At 37.0% G+C, this 16,855-nt stretch overlaps 1 protein-coding gene across 1 annotated transcript in view; it reads right to left on the reverse strand.

Annotated features, from left to right (window-relative positions):
• ME1 (malic enzyme 1) overlaps positions 1-16,855 on the reverse strand; it is a 180,830-nt gene that overhangs the window by 127,185 nt on the left and 36,790 nt on the right. The window contains exon 2 of the mRNA XM_083829574.1: positions 5,756-5,889. Coding sequence (XP_083685700.1) covers positions 5,756-5,889 — 134 coding nt within the window. The remainder of the gene's footprint in view (positions 1-5,755; positions 5,890-16,855) is intronic.

The raw sequence follows: 16,855 nt of genomic DNA on the forward strand, positions 1-16,855 counted from the left end.
GACTATCAAGCGTACTCAGGACTGCTCTATACCAAAGACTGCAAGCACTCAGGCAAACCAGGTGATTAGGTTTTGAAGCAGTTGCCAATATATTTTCTCTCCTTTTTCCTACTTTTATTTAAAATGAGAAGCAGCTATTTAAAACTTTAGAATACCTTTTCATTATCCTTTCTTATTACTCAGACCAATCCTGAATTGCAAATGCAACTGTAAATTGTACAGAAATCTTTGAGAGAAGAAACTAAAAGTTAAAAAAACCCAAAACCATAAAAACTTCTTCAAGGGCTTCAATTCAAAAAACTATTAGCTAAAACTCTCCATTCTGGCATTTAGGTTTTACTGTTCTGAAGCATTAAATTGGATTTTTGTTTTCATATTGGTATTTGTCATGGCATTTTTGTACTCAAGATACAGTAAAAGAATTGTGAAGATAACAATGGTATAGTAACTATCATCATATTTTAAAATATTACATATTTGGCCATATCCAAATCAGCATAAGATATATTACTATAAGGTGACAAATATTTCTAGAGAAGAGCAATTTTGATCAGAAGGCTAATTTTTAGTGGCAGTATAAAATACTTCTCCAAAGTCATTCAAGCCTTTCTTAGGACTATCAGCTTTCTGAAAAATTCCTTCTTGAGAAGAAAGATCCCTCGACCTCAATGTGGTGTTGGTTATAAGGCATTAGACAACAACTATGCATCCTGTAGCAGCATCCAAGTAATCTACAGAATTAAAACCATGAAGTAGTTTTCAGCATTGTGTTTTAAAAAAGATATATTTAAAATGCAGCATTTCATGGAATCTTTTACTAAAGCCCACATTTAATTGAAAGCAGTGAAAACAAGCAATAAAACACTGAGAACAATCATTTGTGCTATAAAAAGGGAGAAAAATATTATCTGTTCTCAGACTAGGAGTCTTGAATGAAGATTTCAGGGAAAATGTTCAGAAGAGGAAAACCAAGAACTGGCAACTAAGACAGTGGGGACTGCCAGGCATTCAAATTTCAGTATGTCACTTTGCCCCCTTGCCTTTCCTTCACCTAAGAACTTTTAATGTTACACTGCTGTTACAAGGGGGATTAATTACAGTAGCAACAGAAGGATATAAACTAAATATTATCCAAAAAGAAAACTGATATAACTACTGGAAAATCGCAAATAATTCCTTAGGGTAATTCTCACTACATTTGCCCTCCTGGCCTGCATTTTACATGGCAAAATGGAATGGTAGAAACAAAAACAACCAGCATTTGTTTGCTCTTGTCTTGCAAGACATCAGAGGAAATGAAAGAAATTGGGAGGAAATGCTATTATTTCTAATAACAGCTTGTAAAACTTGTATAATTTGTATAAGGCACATCCATTACTTTTAATATTCAGTGTCTATAGAGAAACATTTAAAACAGCAAACTTAAAGAAAAAAGAAAGTAACAGAGCATTCTCGGGAAAAAATGATCTCATGGCACCTCTCAGATGTTCACCTGTCAGTAAAATATTTTACCAATGTAACTGGAGAAAGAAAAACTCCGATAGAAGAGACATCTGTCTGAGGGGCAAAGACTTCAGTGTCAATACAGAGCAAAACTAAAGACAATTAGGAACATACAGGGGAAAAAATCAAATTGCTTGCAGAATTCATTGCAGCTTTTCCAAATTAAGTTAGAGGAACAGAATTATTTTCTGTTATTGGCGTCCTTTTTGCCAAGCATACCAGGCAATATATTTGCTGCTGTTTCACATTCATTTTGTGTATGGACTCGCGGTATTTCAGAGCACAGCAATTCCACACTGCAAGTCAGTAAAGAAGTTTCAGCCACGCCAAAACATGCAATGCTATGGTACTATAAGCTCTGCTTTATGAACTTGCACACATCCCCTTTCCAATCAATGCCAGGGCAAGCTACAATCCTGCCAGTGTACAGTGCTGTCTTACCCAGCACCAATCTCATCAGATGATAGATACCCTTCTAAGGTACGTGGTAGCCTCATCTATGCTGTTTCCAAATGCTCGTACTGAATCTTTTGTATTGAGACATATAACAACACACTGATACACACCCACTACCAAATCCCAGTTCTAGGAGGAAAACAACAGCTTCTCTTTCTCCCTTTGCAGTCACTGCTCTTACGGGAAGGAAGACTAGATGCTTGTTGGAAGGAATATTTCTTCCTAGAATTAGTACCTTCACCTTCACTAGAAGGCAGTAGGTGCATGCTCTTACACAAGATTGTCCTTGAGCACCTTCCTGCCTAAGGAGCGCTGAGATTTTCTTTCAATTTCCAGTTAAAACAGTCAATGTCCCCTGACAGTCTCCATCAGTGAGAGGATTCAAGCAGTAACAGGAGCAGGATCACATTCCTTTCCCCTTTTAAAATATTTCAACACGAGTGTGAGTACAGGAGACCAGAGTTCACATACAGCCTTGAAGGACGGTAGTTTTTTTAATTCAAAAAATGACTCTGAGCTCATACACATGTAGTGCACATGTTCGTAGAGCAGGGTGTCTACTGACACACTCCAATACATTTTTTCAGACACTTGACTTATAAACACAGCTGCAAATCACATTTTGCATGCACAAGTTTTTCACACTCAATTCACACAAGCATTTTAGCTCTGAAAAGGAGCCCAAGATGTCACAGTTCATAATCTTTAAAGGAAGTGTCTCCTGCATGCAGATGTTACCAAGTCTGTCAATCAGTTGTCTTAAATGTACACCTACACATGTAGCACACAACTGATCTTACTTTGCTAAAAACTGGAGAAAACAACACAACAATATAAGTAATAAAACATTTATCAAAATACAGCATGACGTGAAGAGTCAACTTAGGCCTGCTGGGTGTTCACACATAATACAAATCTGATTTCTTAAAGAAACAATTTCATTTGGGGGTGACTTCTGGATTTAGAATTTTAAGTGCTTAAGGACCAACTTGATTAAATTCACACAAATTTACGTTGATCCAAGATTGCTCTCAGATGCTTATTAGTTAAGTGCTATGGATCTGTGTTATAAAATGATAGAATCGCTGAGGCAACAAAGCACCTCTGGAGACTGCCAAGTCCACTCACGCTCCAAGCAGTGCCAGTGAGAGCAGGTTGCCCTGGGCTGCGTCCACTTGGGTTCTGATCGTCTCCAAGGATGGAGACTCCACAATCTCACTGTTCCTGCATTTGGCCACCCTCACAGTGAAAAAAGGGTGATTCTTCTTGTGTTTAAATGGAATTTCAAGTATTTATGCCCATTGCCTCCTGTCCTGTCACTGGATACCCCTGAGAAGAGCCTGGCTCCATTTGTGCTCCCTCCTATTAGGTATTTATACACATTTACCAGATCGTCCCCGAACCTTTTATCAACCTGAACTAAAAGACGCCCAGGTCCAGGCATGGTCATGCAATAATCTGTATAATTATGCAGTAATCACTCCCAGGCTGATTTTGACCCAGGCCCTGGGCACATTTTGTTGCCACAGGCCAAAGGACCCCAGCCAGCACCTTGTGTGAGCACACTGCTGGGGGCGAGGAGGGAAGAGGTGAGGTGGGACACGGGGGCTGTATGCAGAGGAGCTGTGCTGAGCCAAGTCCTGTGGCACCAAGCAGCCCCCAACCTGGTTTATCTACCAGTACAAATGTGGCCACACTGCTTCTTCAGGCTATAGTGGGAAGACACAAATACCTCGATCAAAAATTGTGGTTGAGAAAATGCCACTAACGTGCTGTAGAATAAGACTTGATAATAAATACAGCTTTTTTTTTTTAATGTTAATTATTAAAGTCCTTATTAAAGTATTTTGACTAGTGATCACATTAATGAGAAAAAAAAAAGAAGCCTGGCTTTTAATACTCTGACGTTATTTTTATGAACAGTAAGACTTATTTTCTCAGCTGAAGCATTTTGCTAAAATCCTATTAAAAACAATAAATTTGTACTTCAAAGTCACAGAGTACAATATACCTTTTATACCAAAAAAAGAAGTTTTATACTAAAAAATGGCTTCATATTAAAAAAAAAAAGGCAAGCTACAAGAAAGAGAAACTGCAAAAGACTCAAAAGTGGGAAATAATGATATTGAATTATCGTTTAATTAATTATATACAGGCATTAAGCTTATCAGGGTAAGATAAATTTGGAAAAAATCTTTGAAGCAAATGGCTTCTGTAAAGACTTAAAGACTTTTATTTATTTCTAAATATACTTATATTTAATTAAATTTGTGTGTTGTTGGTGTACATTGTATGTGGATTAAGTGTAGTTTTTAGAAAATATATCTTCCCTCTCCTACCCCCAAGTCAGACAGATTTTTCTTTCCTTTCTTTTAGCATTTTAAAGCAAGCTTTCTTCAAAGTATTCCTACAATTATGGGAGATGTCTATTTTTTTCTGATGATTCCCACTGTAATCAAAAGTTCAGTATATTGTGTTTTCCTGTGCTTCAAATGGCACCGCATTTAAACGTCCATTAATCTAGCATTTAAAAGTTGTTTTTTTTTCTTTTCCCACAGAAATTTTTCATTTTGGCAAAGAGCTATTTAAATACCCCAAATTTTGTTTTGGAAAACAAAGAATTAAGATTTGGATATACTGCTAGTCTTCTCTTGAATTCTACGTTATTAGATTTGTGACTTTCAATCTGTGATGATTTGAGGAGCACAGGCACTTTTTTCCTGTGACCTGAACTAGGAGCAAAAGTTCCTTGCAGTTTAAGAAACACATGCAGAAATGGTACAAAAGGCTTTTCTCCCTCCTTTTAAGTTACACGTGAATAGAAAATACAGCAATTCTAGCAGAAACAAACAGCTGAAACAGTCATAAAGTCTTAAATGTATTGTCCTGGAATTAAGAGACTTCTTCGTGGCAGAGTTATGGAGACGATGGGAACAGAAGGACAGAGGAAGTTATGTACTATAGTAACGTATGCGGTTAAAGGAGGTGTCTCCATGAGAGTTTATGCTATGCTACATGCAGGGACTCAGACTAAATCATTCCAGCCTGGGAAGTCACTATTCTGTGACTGCTGATATTGCTCTCCCTGAGATGGCTGGAGACTAGCTAATATAGAAAAGATACCATAACCATGAACTCTTCACTTATAAAGAAGGTCGTGCTCCTAGCATCCTGCCTCTGAAAAACAAAGGCTATTGGAACTTTAAATGATAAGAAAGCCTTGGCACCAACAGACAGGTATCTTATATCCATTTGTTATATTCAGATAGGTAGACAAGCCACAGCAGAGAAAAGCAAGGCACAGGGGAAAAAAAATAAGAGGAATACTGCTTTGTTCTATGACCTATGTAGCACTTATAAAACTAGTACTCATAAAACCATATGAGTATTCATAAATATTAAGTCACCCACAGCTTTTTACTTTAAAAATCTGTATTACATAATAATTTTATAATATTTCATGTATTTTATATACATTTTAATGCATATCTATCTATATACATGTAAATACATTACTGAGTTTTTAGTTTTACATCAGTTCATTTCCTTCTGTTGACCTTGGTTGACATTTGGTTATAGAAGTAATAAATTAATGTAAACAGCACTAGAATATTAAAATTTAAAATGAGGAGTTGATTTTTTGAAGAAAGCATTCTAGAAAAGCTAAGAACCAAGCTGTATGTTATGTATTTATCTTAATGATTCTCAATTGTCACCAACTACAGTTCTAAAAAAAAAAATTCAACTGAGCTACCATCAAAGAAATAAAAAAAAATGAGTCATGGTTTGATTTTACCTGTCTAGGTCGGATGTCAGTCTTTCAAAATTCTTAAGAATACTGAAAACCTGGACATCTTGACCAAGAAAGCAAGGTGGCAGTAGTCCATGAATATTCAATTGTTGCCTCTCTTCCAAGGTAAAAGCCATGCCCTGCAATAAAAAGATATATATGAATAGAGATAAAGATACTTATCTATATAATATACCTCTCAATTCCTCAGCAAAATGTAACACAGGTGAAGTCAGCATCAGAAAAAAATGAACTATTTAATACTAAACAGAATTTAAAATCATGAAATGATTTTTGGGAAAATTTTAATTCAGGACAAGAGAATAGTCCTGTACAGTGCAATATTTCCATCTCAGCACAGAATTAGTTAAGGTCTTCCAACACCATGACACTATTCCCTGCAAAGTAATTAAGCTACAGCTGAAGTAGAGAGGTTGCAGTCCATGGGCTTTGAAAGGTGAATGAATGTTCTCAAACACTTGTTTGGTTGTCTTCTAAATACAGAGCATGGATAATGTTCATTTCAGTGTAAGCATTTCAGTGTAAGTGTAAGTGTAAGCTCTTCATATCTGAAAATTTTTCAAGATCTGGGTTATGTCAGATGCTCATGTGATTTTTTATAACAGAATGTTGTAGTACAATAAAGTCATCGCTACCAGTTTATAGTCAGAGGCTGATCCAGCACCTAGTGAAGTCAGTCCACAGAAACATGGCCATAGTGAGTTCAGTGTAAATTCTGATTCAATTCTGTTTTGTTTTTCAGATTCGCATTCAGTTACAGCTAGAAATATCTTGGTAAAGACTCATTGGATTTTTTTGTAGCAACCAGAAAAGACATTTAGAAGTACTTAGTACACTAAGAGGACAGTCATAAAAACACTTAAACACTTACATCCAGATTGCAGATTGGTATAGTGCCAAAGAGCTGCCAAAAATCTGCTTTTTAATGAGGTCTGTTTTTCTAAAACATCTTCAGAAATTACTCAAGCTATTGAAAGAAACAGAATGCCTTTGCAGAAGAAACATGATAATGAATGTAGTACACCAGTACCAAGCATCCTAACTGCTGAGGTTTTACTTTGCTATGGTAACTGCAGCCAGTCAGGACTGTTGGATGAAATCATGTTTTTGACAGTTTTAGGGGATAAAAAGGAATGTGAGAGGACTTTCTTCCACATACGACCTATCAAATCTATGCATTTATTTCACACTATAACTACTATGTGTGTCTGCACCAAAATATTGCCCAATTCCCTTAATGTTATGCCTGCACTGCTTGCATCCTTGAACCAGGACTGGCAGTTCTGCAGGTGTCTTTGAGGTTCCTTTTAGGTTAGCACCAAAAATGCCTATAATGTAGTCTCTGTAATATTCTTATCATGCAGCTTAAACATATTCAAAAGTTAACATATGAGAAGTTAGATAGCATTTATTACTCTACCAAGAGGATATACATGTACGTACATATAAAAGTAAACAAGCCTTTAGACAGTTGCCTGATCTTCTACACACGTTGTCTTCTACACAATACATACTTTGTTTCTTATGAAAAAAAATATTTGAGAAAACACCTTAGGTGTGTTCATGGGACAAAAGAGGGAAAAATGGCAATGTAATGTTTCTGCCTTCACTCTCCTGTGGAAAATAAACGATACTATGATACCTTCATATCTACCTCTATAAATATACTTCTAAAATTTATTTGTTCATTTCATTCTTAGAATTAACCAGGTCAACAAATGATGAAAAAAACAGGTAAGACAAGCACAAACACGAAAGGCATCTTTCAGTGTGCCTTTGCACCATGTTGTTTCAAGATAACAAATTCACAGCCCTTTACACAATGCCATTACTGCCTTTTGCACAACAGCTTTTGATACAACACGATATGTTGATACTGGATAGTTTGGTTAGACAGACAAGCTATAATTTTCAGAAGTACTTAGAGAACTTATTCTTACAGAACAAAAATATACTGTAAGATCTTTCTGTCTCTTACTACCCTACTCTTCTTACACTAATTTTCATTGACAAGCAGGAGTTGACTTGAGGATCCTTGTGGGTACCTTCCAACTCAGGATATTCTGTGATTCTATGATTAAGCAATTGTCATTGGTTCTTGAAAAAAAAAAAAAAAAAGAAGAAGAAAAAACTACAACAATCTTACCACACTGTCTGCACTAAAATGCCATTAACCAAGTTGTTACTCCTAAGTGAAATGGCCTCAAAAAAAGAAAAAAGAAAAAATTAATGATGAACACCAAACAATTCTGGATCTATTGAACACGCTCGTTCCGCACACAGAAATGGAATGAAACCAAGTTTAATAAAGGCCAATGATAGTTTTGCTACAGTTTCCCATGCATGCAGGATTTCAAAGGCTTCAGAAGTGTACACAAGCCTTGTTTTTTCTTGACCCTGCATATATTTTCCATGGTCCTGTATGTGTCTTCAGCTGCTATTGCATTTTTAAAGACCAACAAAGAAGTGAGTCAACACTCCTCAAGAGTTTCAAAGCTGATCCTTCTATCCTCAGTAGACCTCTTTAGCCCCCATAAAGACATAAAAGCTGTGCATATGTGCTCATGCACGCACACACACTTGAGCGTCAGTTCCGAATGGTTGGACTTTAGAGAGCTGTATGGTCTCAACAGATCAGTGTTGACAAAAAAGTGGCAAGCCAATTATTCTCTGCATCCCTCTTCTCCCCTATTTCTGAAAGAAAAATTCAGAAAGTTTGTGTTTGCCTTCACTTTTAGGAATAAGATATGGACTTTAATTACTACTATAGGATTTGTGGTCCTGCTGGAAACTATATCTTATTTTAATACAGACACAAGAAAAGTTACTGCATCTTGCCAAGTGCACTTTTTAAAAACATATTTTGTCCCGGAATATCATATTTTCCACATGTTGCTACAGCTCCTACAGTAAGTGTTAATCTATTTTGGGCACTACTGCAAAAACACAACACCCATCTACACCCACTCTGCTATACATCGTTTTAAAACTCTTTACTTGCATACTCTTCTTTGGCACAGACATTATAAATTTTTCAAATTTATAAGATAGAGTATTAGTTCCTTTTTTCTCAGTTACTATATATGCTCATAAGAAAATAATTTTGATAGAAACACACTGCATGATGATTTAATGAGAAAAACATTTCATGTAATAAATATACACTATTTCATCTGCTTATAACAGGAAGAGCTAGACTACATCAATTTTGTGGTTTATGTCTAGATTTCTTGCACTAGCTTTTCTTATTCACTTTTCTATCTCACAATTGTTGTTTTTTAATGATTAAAGTGTTGTTTCCCAGCCATCCAGCAGAGAGTGCTCTAAGTTCAGCTTGGTTTACATGTTCCATCGGCTTCCAGAGAGCTGATCTTGCACACACCTGGATAGGGCAGACTTCCATCTTCTAAAGCTCAACTATAATAAAAGATATGGACATTTTTATTTTGCACTCTGTATTAGAAATAATTTGCACAAGAAGAACAATGGTGTGACAATTTAAGAGCAATATAAGATCAAGAAACTCCATCTCTAAGCATTAACCTTTACAAAATTGTGCTGCTTGCATTAATTGCTTTATGCCTTCAAAAGATAACAGTGATCAGAACTAGAGTTATTTTTAAATCTCCCAAGTAAGAGTTTTCAAGTCTTATAAAGGGTTTTGCTTCATACACATCTTTTTGTGTTCTAGTTTTGGTAACACCATAAGTTGTTCTTCAACCACCTCATTATCTGCCTGTCTCACTAACCATTGGGTGAAACTGGGCTTTTTTAAATAAATTTTTGCTCTTTAAACACAACTTCCTAATCCTTTTCTCAATTGTAGAGGAAGCTTTCTGAGTCTTTTTCACTTTTTCATTTTCAAGAAGTTCCACTCATTGCAAATACATTTAATTCTGAATTCATCTCTCCATTTGCAATGTTGTGAAGTTACATACTTGTAGCAGTGATTTATATTACTAGATATTGTTCAGTATTATTTATTTAATCTTTATGAGTTTATTAACATATCTCTTAAACATAATGTCCTCTGCCCAGCCTCTCTCCTTCCCCTCTGAAGCCCTCCATTACAAGGTTACTTTAGTGCAATTACACACCCGTCAATCCTCTTGTTCAATTGCACTCCTGGAAAGTCACAAAATAGGACAAACAGCAAAACACCATTTTATATTGGATAGTGTTTTGCACTGGCTTTCAAACGAACTCTCAAGACATTCTTGAGAAAACAGCACATTCAAAATAGTTCAAGAGCTGTATCGGTCCAAATTCAAATCCAGCAAAAAGACAAATCCTACCACTTAATACAAATTAGGTTGCAAAGATTACATAACTTCTTAAGAAGAAGACAGTGCACCAAAGTCATATGTGCGTGCTGTCCATCAGCTAATGAGATTCAGCTTCACTAAAGGGTAGCCAGAACCATCTCCACACAACATTCATTGTGGGGATCCTACTTCAATTTCTTGTAAGACCTAGCCCTCTTTTGTTCTAATAGGCCAAAATATCCGTGTTTGGGAACCTGTACTCATTCAGAAAAAAGCTTTTCTTCTTTTGTAGGCCTCACAGCACGTTGCCACACAGCTCCTAGCATGAAAGCGCACAGGGAATGCTGTCTTAGAAGACGAAACCATGTTCACAGCCAAGATTTCCAGATTCGGTGACTCTCCTCAGCTTCTGGTAGGAGAAGACCAAGCCCAGTAAGACTTCGAGTCATCCCTGGGCCTCAGAAGACAACCTGCAACACCAGCATCCAAACTCAAGTGCCAGCATGTATATTTGAGCAGAATGGATCTGTGCGGGAGGGGAGGAAGAAATGAAGAAGAAGGCAAAAAGGTATAGGAAGAAAGTGTATCTGGAAGTGCCATCTGTTCTAGAAGAAAAAATCTAGATTGCTGATCTAAAATACTACCACACTACACAGTGTCTAAAATATTTTGCTGACAACAGACAACGAGGTTCATCATTGTCTCAGATCTCACCAAAAAGTAAAAAACCTCTCCATTAAAAGCTCATTCTGGATATCTAAATCATAAGAGTGAACTGATTTCAACAATATCTGGAAAGAACCACCCAAATCTGAGGGACGCGGATACACACAACATCTGTGGCTGTGGCTGGAAGGAGGAGAGCTGGCTCCAAGCCACCTCCTGCAGCCTCCCGCTGAAGAGCTGGTAACTGAGCAGAGCACAAGCGCTCTGGCAGAGAAAGCACAGAGAAAGCCCACAGCTGCGTGAAACACAAGTCTGCGAAAAGATCTGAATCACTTCTTTGAACAAACAGGCTTACAGAACCCTGTAATTCCATATTCTCTTTAAAAAAATAAAAAAAAAAAATTAGAAGAACGCTTCTGAGAAGAGTTTTCGCGTCCAGATTTCCCAGGTATGCTCTGTTGGTTGCCAGTCCCACACCTTCCCATACTGCTCACACCATTTTATGCAACAAGGTTGTCTCCAGGAGAAGTTCAACAGAATGCGATGCAGTCCTTAGGAAAATGTGATCTTTGGTACGTATAACTGTTTGCAAGGAAACCTTTTTGCTCTTCAGGCTTTTGCCTTTCGTAACTTTGGCTCCTTGTACTACTCTAGTGCTGTTAGGGAGGAATCCAAGTCAAAGCAAATAAAGCAATTTTATTTTGCTTTATTTTAAGGAAGACTTCTCAGGCTGAGAAAGCAGCAAAATGCACATATAGTCCTGCTAGGTACGGACTATGTGAAAACTTCTGTGGGCACATAAAATATCATGAACCACCTTAAGATGAGAGCATTAAAAAAAACATTCTGCAAAATTTTATATGTTCAAAGAAAGGATTATTAAAATATTCATTAAAATATGGCACACGTGAATTTTCAAGTGTTTAAAGCTACATTTAAGAGTATAATGATCTGCAAATCCCTTTGAGATATTTCATATTATTTGCATTAAAAAAATACCCTACGAGCAGATAAAAATGCAGTTTTATAAGCTTTCCCCCTCTACTTTGCACTTCAGAGAAAAAAAGATAAATACTCTAAATCCTTCATATCTAACACCTGTTTAAAGGCACAACACTCCAAGAAACAGAATAATTACTCTGAGTATGCACTATGTAATAAACTAATTCTGCTAAAAATAAATGTGGTTCATGGCAAGGCATTTCGGTCCGATCATCATATAGGGCTGAAGATGTTCCTGCTAGCTTCTTTCACCATTCTTGTCGTGAGTGCCAGAAAACGTTACAAGCACAGGCAACTACTGCAGATACCCAAGTCAACTCCTCCAAACAGAGGTTGAGGCCAGACTGGTTGCAAAGTGTCCTTGTAGCTAAGGAAAGGGAAAAAATCTTTCTAATGCTGCAAATTCAAGCAAGTTTTCTGTCATCAGGGATCTTCTTTTAGACCTCCAGGAAAAAAAAATACCCTTGCTAAATATCTATTTACATTCACTTTGAGATCTACATTTCTTTTTAGGAATTGTTAAAAATACATGCAAAAAAGGGCTTCGATAGCTGTATCCGATTTTGATAAAGAAAATTCAGAATTATTAAAATTTTAGTGAACAAAAATAATCCTTCCAAACAGTTTTAAAGAAGGCAAGCTGCTAAGAGGAAAGGATACACTCACCAGCAGAAAGTTACCGCAGCTTGAAGATGTGCAGCATGGAGCTCAGATATGAATGCTGACCGTGAAAATACAAACTTTGGGTCACGGCCCTCAGACAACCCAGACAGAAAAAAGCTCAATGAATTTTCAGAAACAAAGATCTGTAAGCATTTGTAATGCAGGCAGTACCTAAGCTAGTATTAGACTACAGGCAGGAAAGGCACTAACAAAACAGGACTGCTATCTTTCAAACAAGTGTATCTATCTTCTCCCAAAACTATGCACAGATCCCCACCATGACATTTAGTCAGGCACACACAGACCTACTTTCTGACAGCTGGCATTCATAATTTCTAAATTGTTTTTCAAGGGTCATAACAGACCCAATACAGCATATTGCACATATAATTTCTTAAGGATTTAAGGAAAGCTGGGGACCTGAAGTGCATTCACATTCCAATTCTATGTCCCCAGGATTTTCAAAAGCAAACTTAAAAAATCATGTCACCAAGGGAAACTGAAACGAAAGTCACAAACAGCTTCCAGCAACTAAAGCACGTAAAAATACAGTAGCTAATAAACACACCCAGGGACTTATGACTCAAAACAAATACAGATGGCCAGAAGGAGATCAGACTCCTCTTGGCAAACTCGTCATGGGAATGTGTGGGCAGCTTGGCAGGGAGCTGATAATGGTGATTGCATACGAGCATGATTCAGCCCAACACATTAGAATTGACACATCATGGCATTCTTACTTCGGCAATCTTCCATTAATCTATTGTAAACAATTACCTGAAAGTAAGGAAGCAAAACTATTTTAAGAAAGTTTGTGTGTACTTGTTTTATTATACACATATATACGCAGTTAACATCTTTTTGCATTGCATAATCTCTCCTCACCGTAAGTTTGAGATGGCTGCATTAACACAAACAGCAGACAGTAATGAGCTGAGCAGTAAAACAAGTCATCAAGTCAATACTGTATAAAATATACATACCCTGCTGTGGTGCAATATAGGATGGGACTGAGTTAGACACTAAATTTAGATGTTCATATGCAAGCGAGGTACCTATCCCCTCATTATGTGAATAGGACATATAGCATTGGTTAAAGAATGATCCAGCTCACCCTAGAATAGACACCTTGCAGTCAGTAATCCAAATTGCCCCCTAAGCTTCTCTGACTGTACTGGCTACAGTCTGAATTCAGATATGCACACATAAGCACCTACCATCGTCTAGGAGGCTCTGACATACTGGAGAAATCAACACAGGGTAACTCATTATGGCAATGATATCAGCTATATATCAGCTGCATAGGAGACTTGGCAGACTTGTACAGCAACAGGTAAAAGCCAGACACAACACCAGGAATAACACTCCTGGATATCTCAAGTGGAACTAGTTGCCTCCATGTGGGCCACTACACCAAGCCCCAAATATCCTTTTGACTCCTCAGTCCATGTGTTGCACTAAAATCGCCTTACTCTAAATCCTTCGTTTTATTATAGGAACTTTTAAACTCAAAGAAACACAAAATTTGCTAGGGCTGTATTTGTATGCTTTCAACCAGAGCTGGGTGCCCTAAAAGCAGATTTCATGAAATTTTAAAGCCAGAAGCTCATTTACAAAAGACAACAGACAAGGGAACATAACCCTTCAGCTCCCCACCTCCCAAACCCATAGACCTGCACAACACCTACAGCACCTGCAACTGAGATAATTAAGATGCTAAGGGACAGTTGTGTTAGAGTAAGATCTGCGGAGATACCTACCCTATTGCTTTTGATGTCAGAATACCAATGCTGCAGTTTAGCACATTGCTACACAGTAATCACATTTCAGCACAAACAACTTTTTTTTTTTTTTTTGGTGTCCTTGGCTATTTCTGAGCCACTTTTGTTAGTTTAAAACTAACTTGAGTATATCTACCTTCAAAGATGGATCGATGCCTTGTTAGAAAAGCTCTGCATATGGGAACCATTCTGGAAAGAGAAAACAGCACCTTGTAACATCACCTGCAAACTTGTTGAGCGTGTTCTTACCACAGATGTCAATTTTCAACACAGTTTACCTACACTACAGATTATAAACACTGGTTGTAGGCAACTTCAGAGCTCTGATCCCCTCGGTATAAATTAATCTTCTTAATTACTACTTTTGTCAATACTATCTTCTACAGATGCATCACTGTATAGTTGTAAATTTAGATAATTTATAGCTACAGAATTAAAATTTAATACATGATAGTGTTTTCTAAATAAAGATGACACTAATTTTTACCAGACCTTATCTGAAATTTGCATTCTACTTAAAAATTAACTCCCTTGTACAGTAGATGCTGTAAGCCAGTACTGGTATAGTTGTAATCAAGGATGCCTGCAATGTTATCGGTGGAATAACTAATGAGGTATTTTATTTATGAAGGGAATTTAGATAATATCAGCTGACATGTGACATGTATTGCTAACCAGAATGACTTCAAATGAAATGCCAACTAAAGGTCTTTAAATGTACTAATTTTTACTAATAAAGGACAATCTCAAAGTGTGCAGTACCCGGTATGGAATATTTACAAGTGAAAAATCAGATATTATTTGAGAGGCAGTCAGATTTCCATGTAGGTAGATGAGGAATTTCAGTGACTGCCAAAAATTCCATCTGTTTAAAATATCCACTTATCCAAATACAGGTTAGTAAGCCCTGAAATCCTGAGGGGATTTGATAAAACTGATATGCTTAGCAGACTTTATTGTTGCCTTTCAGAGACTGAACAGATTACCAACTACTGTATTCTGTGCTTCTCACAGGACTACGTAACAAGTTCCTCTTCAGCAGCATAAGCAACAATTAATACAAATAAATATTTTAAATATTATAGTACAGAGTTGCCACAACAGTAAAATTGAAATCTAGACGAACAGTCTAAAATAATCTGATGCAAAAGGAAGCAAGCAGGAAGAAACAGAGGAGGTACAGACCTGATGTTGAGTTAGCTGGCAATTCAAAATTATATTTTGTAAGCATCTTCCTCATTATGGCAACTCAAAAAGAAGCAAGAAGTGAGGCAGACCATAGACCAGCCAGCCTGAAGAGCTAATGAGATTTGACCCAAAAACGGAGGGAACCAAACGTGCTGAACCTAACTGGTGTAGATTCTTAGATGACTAATGTGCAGCATACTGTTTCTACTCTAATCCTTCAGGCACCCTACACAGACCATGGAGAAAGACTGAATTGACCTCTAGGAGGTACCTGTTTCTCTTTTTTGGACTAAAAGAAATATAAACAACTATTTCAGACTAAATACTTCCCAGTGTCATATGTAACCCAGGATTTCTATTACCACAGTCTATCATCTGTAAGTCTTTTTGGTCATACGCAGTCAAAGCGTATATTGCATGCTTATCAGTCATTTTTCCATTCTACAGATTGCAACTTATTTTTCATTTTATCATCTCAGTCTAAGAGCTGGAAATATATAAATTAATGAAAATAGCTAAGATTACCCAAGCTCTTTGTCCAGGGAGCTTGCTTCATCCAATCTTGGCATTTGTTCTCAAAATCCAGCAGTACATTGAAACCAAACTTACCCACTGAGCCACCTGTTTCACAAGCACAACCTTAATCCAGCAGGTAGTTAATTTGTCTTTTTTTGCCAAAAAAAAAAAATCAGTATTCTATTTGTAATATTTACTTTGAAGTAAAAAGCATTCCCTTCTTGCTGAGAAGTCTCTGAAAACTCATTTTATCATGAAGAAAGTGTGCCAGCCTTTAAGCCAAGTTAATATCTTTCTTTAATGTACCTTCATATTTTGCAAGAGCATGGTGGCATATGGCACATCAAAATATCCCATCAGCATCTGCTTTATGCTTCTTAGTCAAACCTGAATTTAGACTTGCACGTTGAAATATAAGAATTACTCAGATGTAGCTACTATAAACCACTGACAGAAAGATCTTTTTAATGAGATGATACTGTCTATATTTATTTTCCTTACTTGATTTCTCAGTGCTTCAATTCGTGCCAAAATAATGTAGTTTAATTAGCTAGCTTCAACAAAGCTATTGTAACTGCTACAAAGAAGCTGTACAGTTGAACTTCGTATTTTCTCCTGTGACTAGGACTAAGATGTAATTCATTTCTTCAGCATTAACTTAAAAGGGAAGATTTCTGGCTGGAGACAGTCATTGCCGGCACTCCAGACCTTCCTACTTCCCAGTGCCTGCGCAGAGTGGTGAGGCAAGTAGCACCCCTTCTGCTTCCAGTTCAATGGGACTGGGATGAACTGGGGAACACAGGTGATCTAGAATAAGGCTGAATCAGGCAGGACAACACAAATGTTAAAAAGCATGATCAGTACCAGATTAACAACTAATACACCCCTTTTGTGGGATATTGCCGAGTTAGACTCTTTATACCTGTTCCCTAATGAGCTAAGTTGAAAATAAGATAACGTCTTTTGAACTGTTACCTAGCCTCTTAAGGGAAGATTTGTTTTCT

The sequence above is a fragment of the Anser anser genome (assembly GCF_964211835.1).
Source record: "Anser anser genome assembly, chromosome: 3".
In the NCBI taxonomy this organism is placed as follows: Eukaryota; Metazoa; Chordata; class Aves; order Anseriformes; family Anatidae; genus Anser; species Anser anser.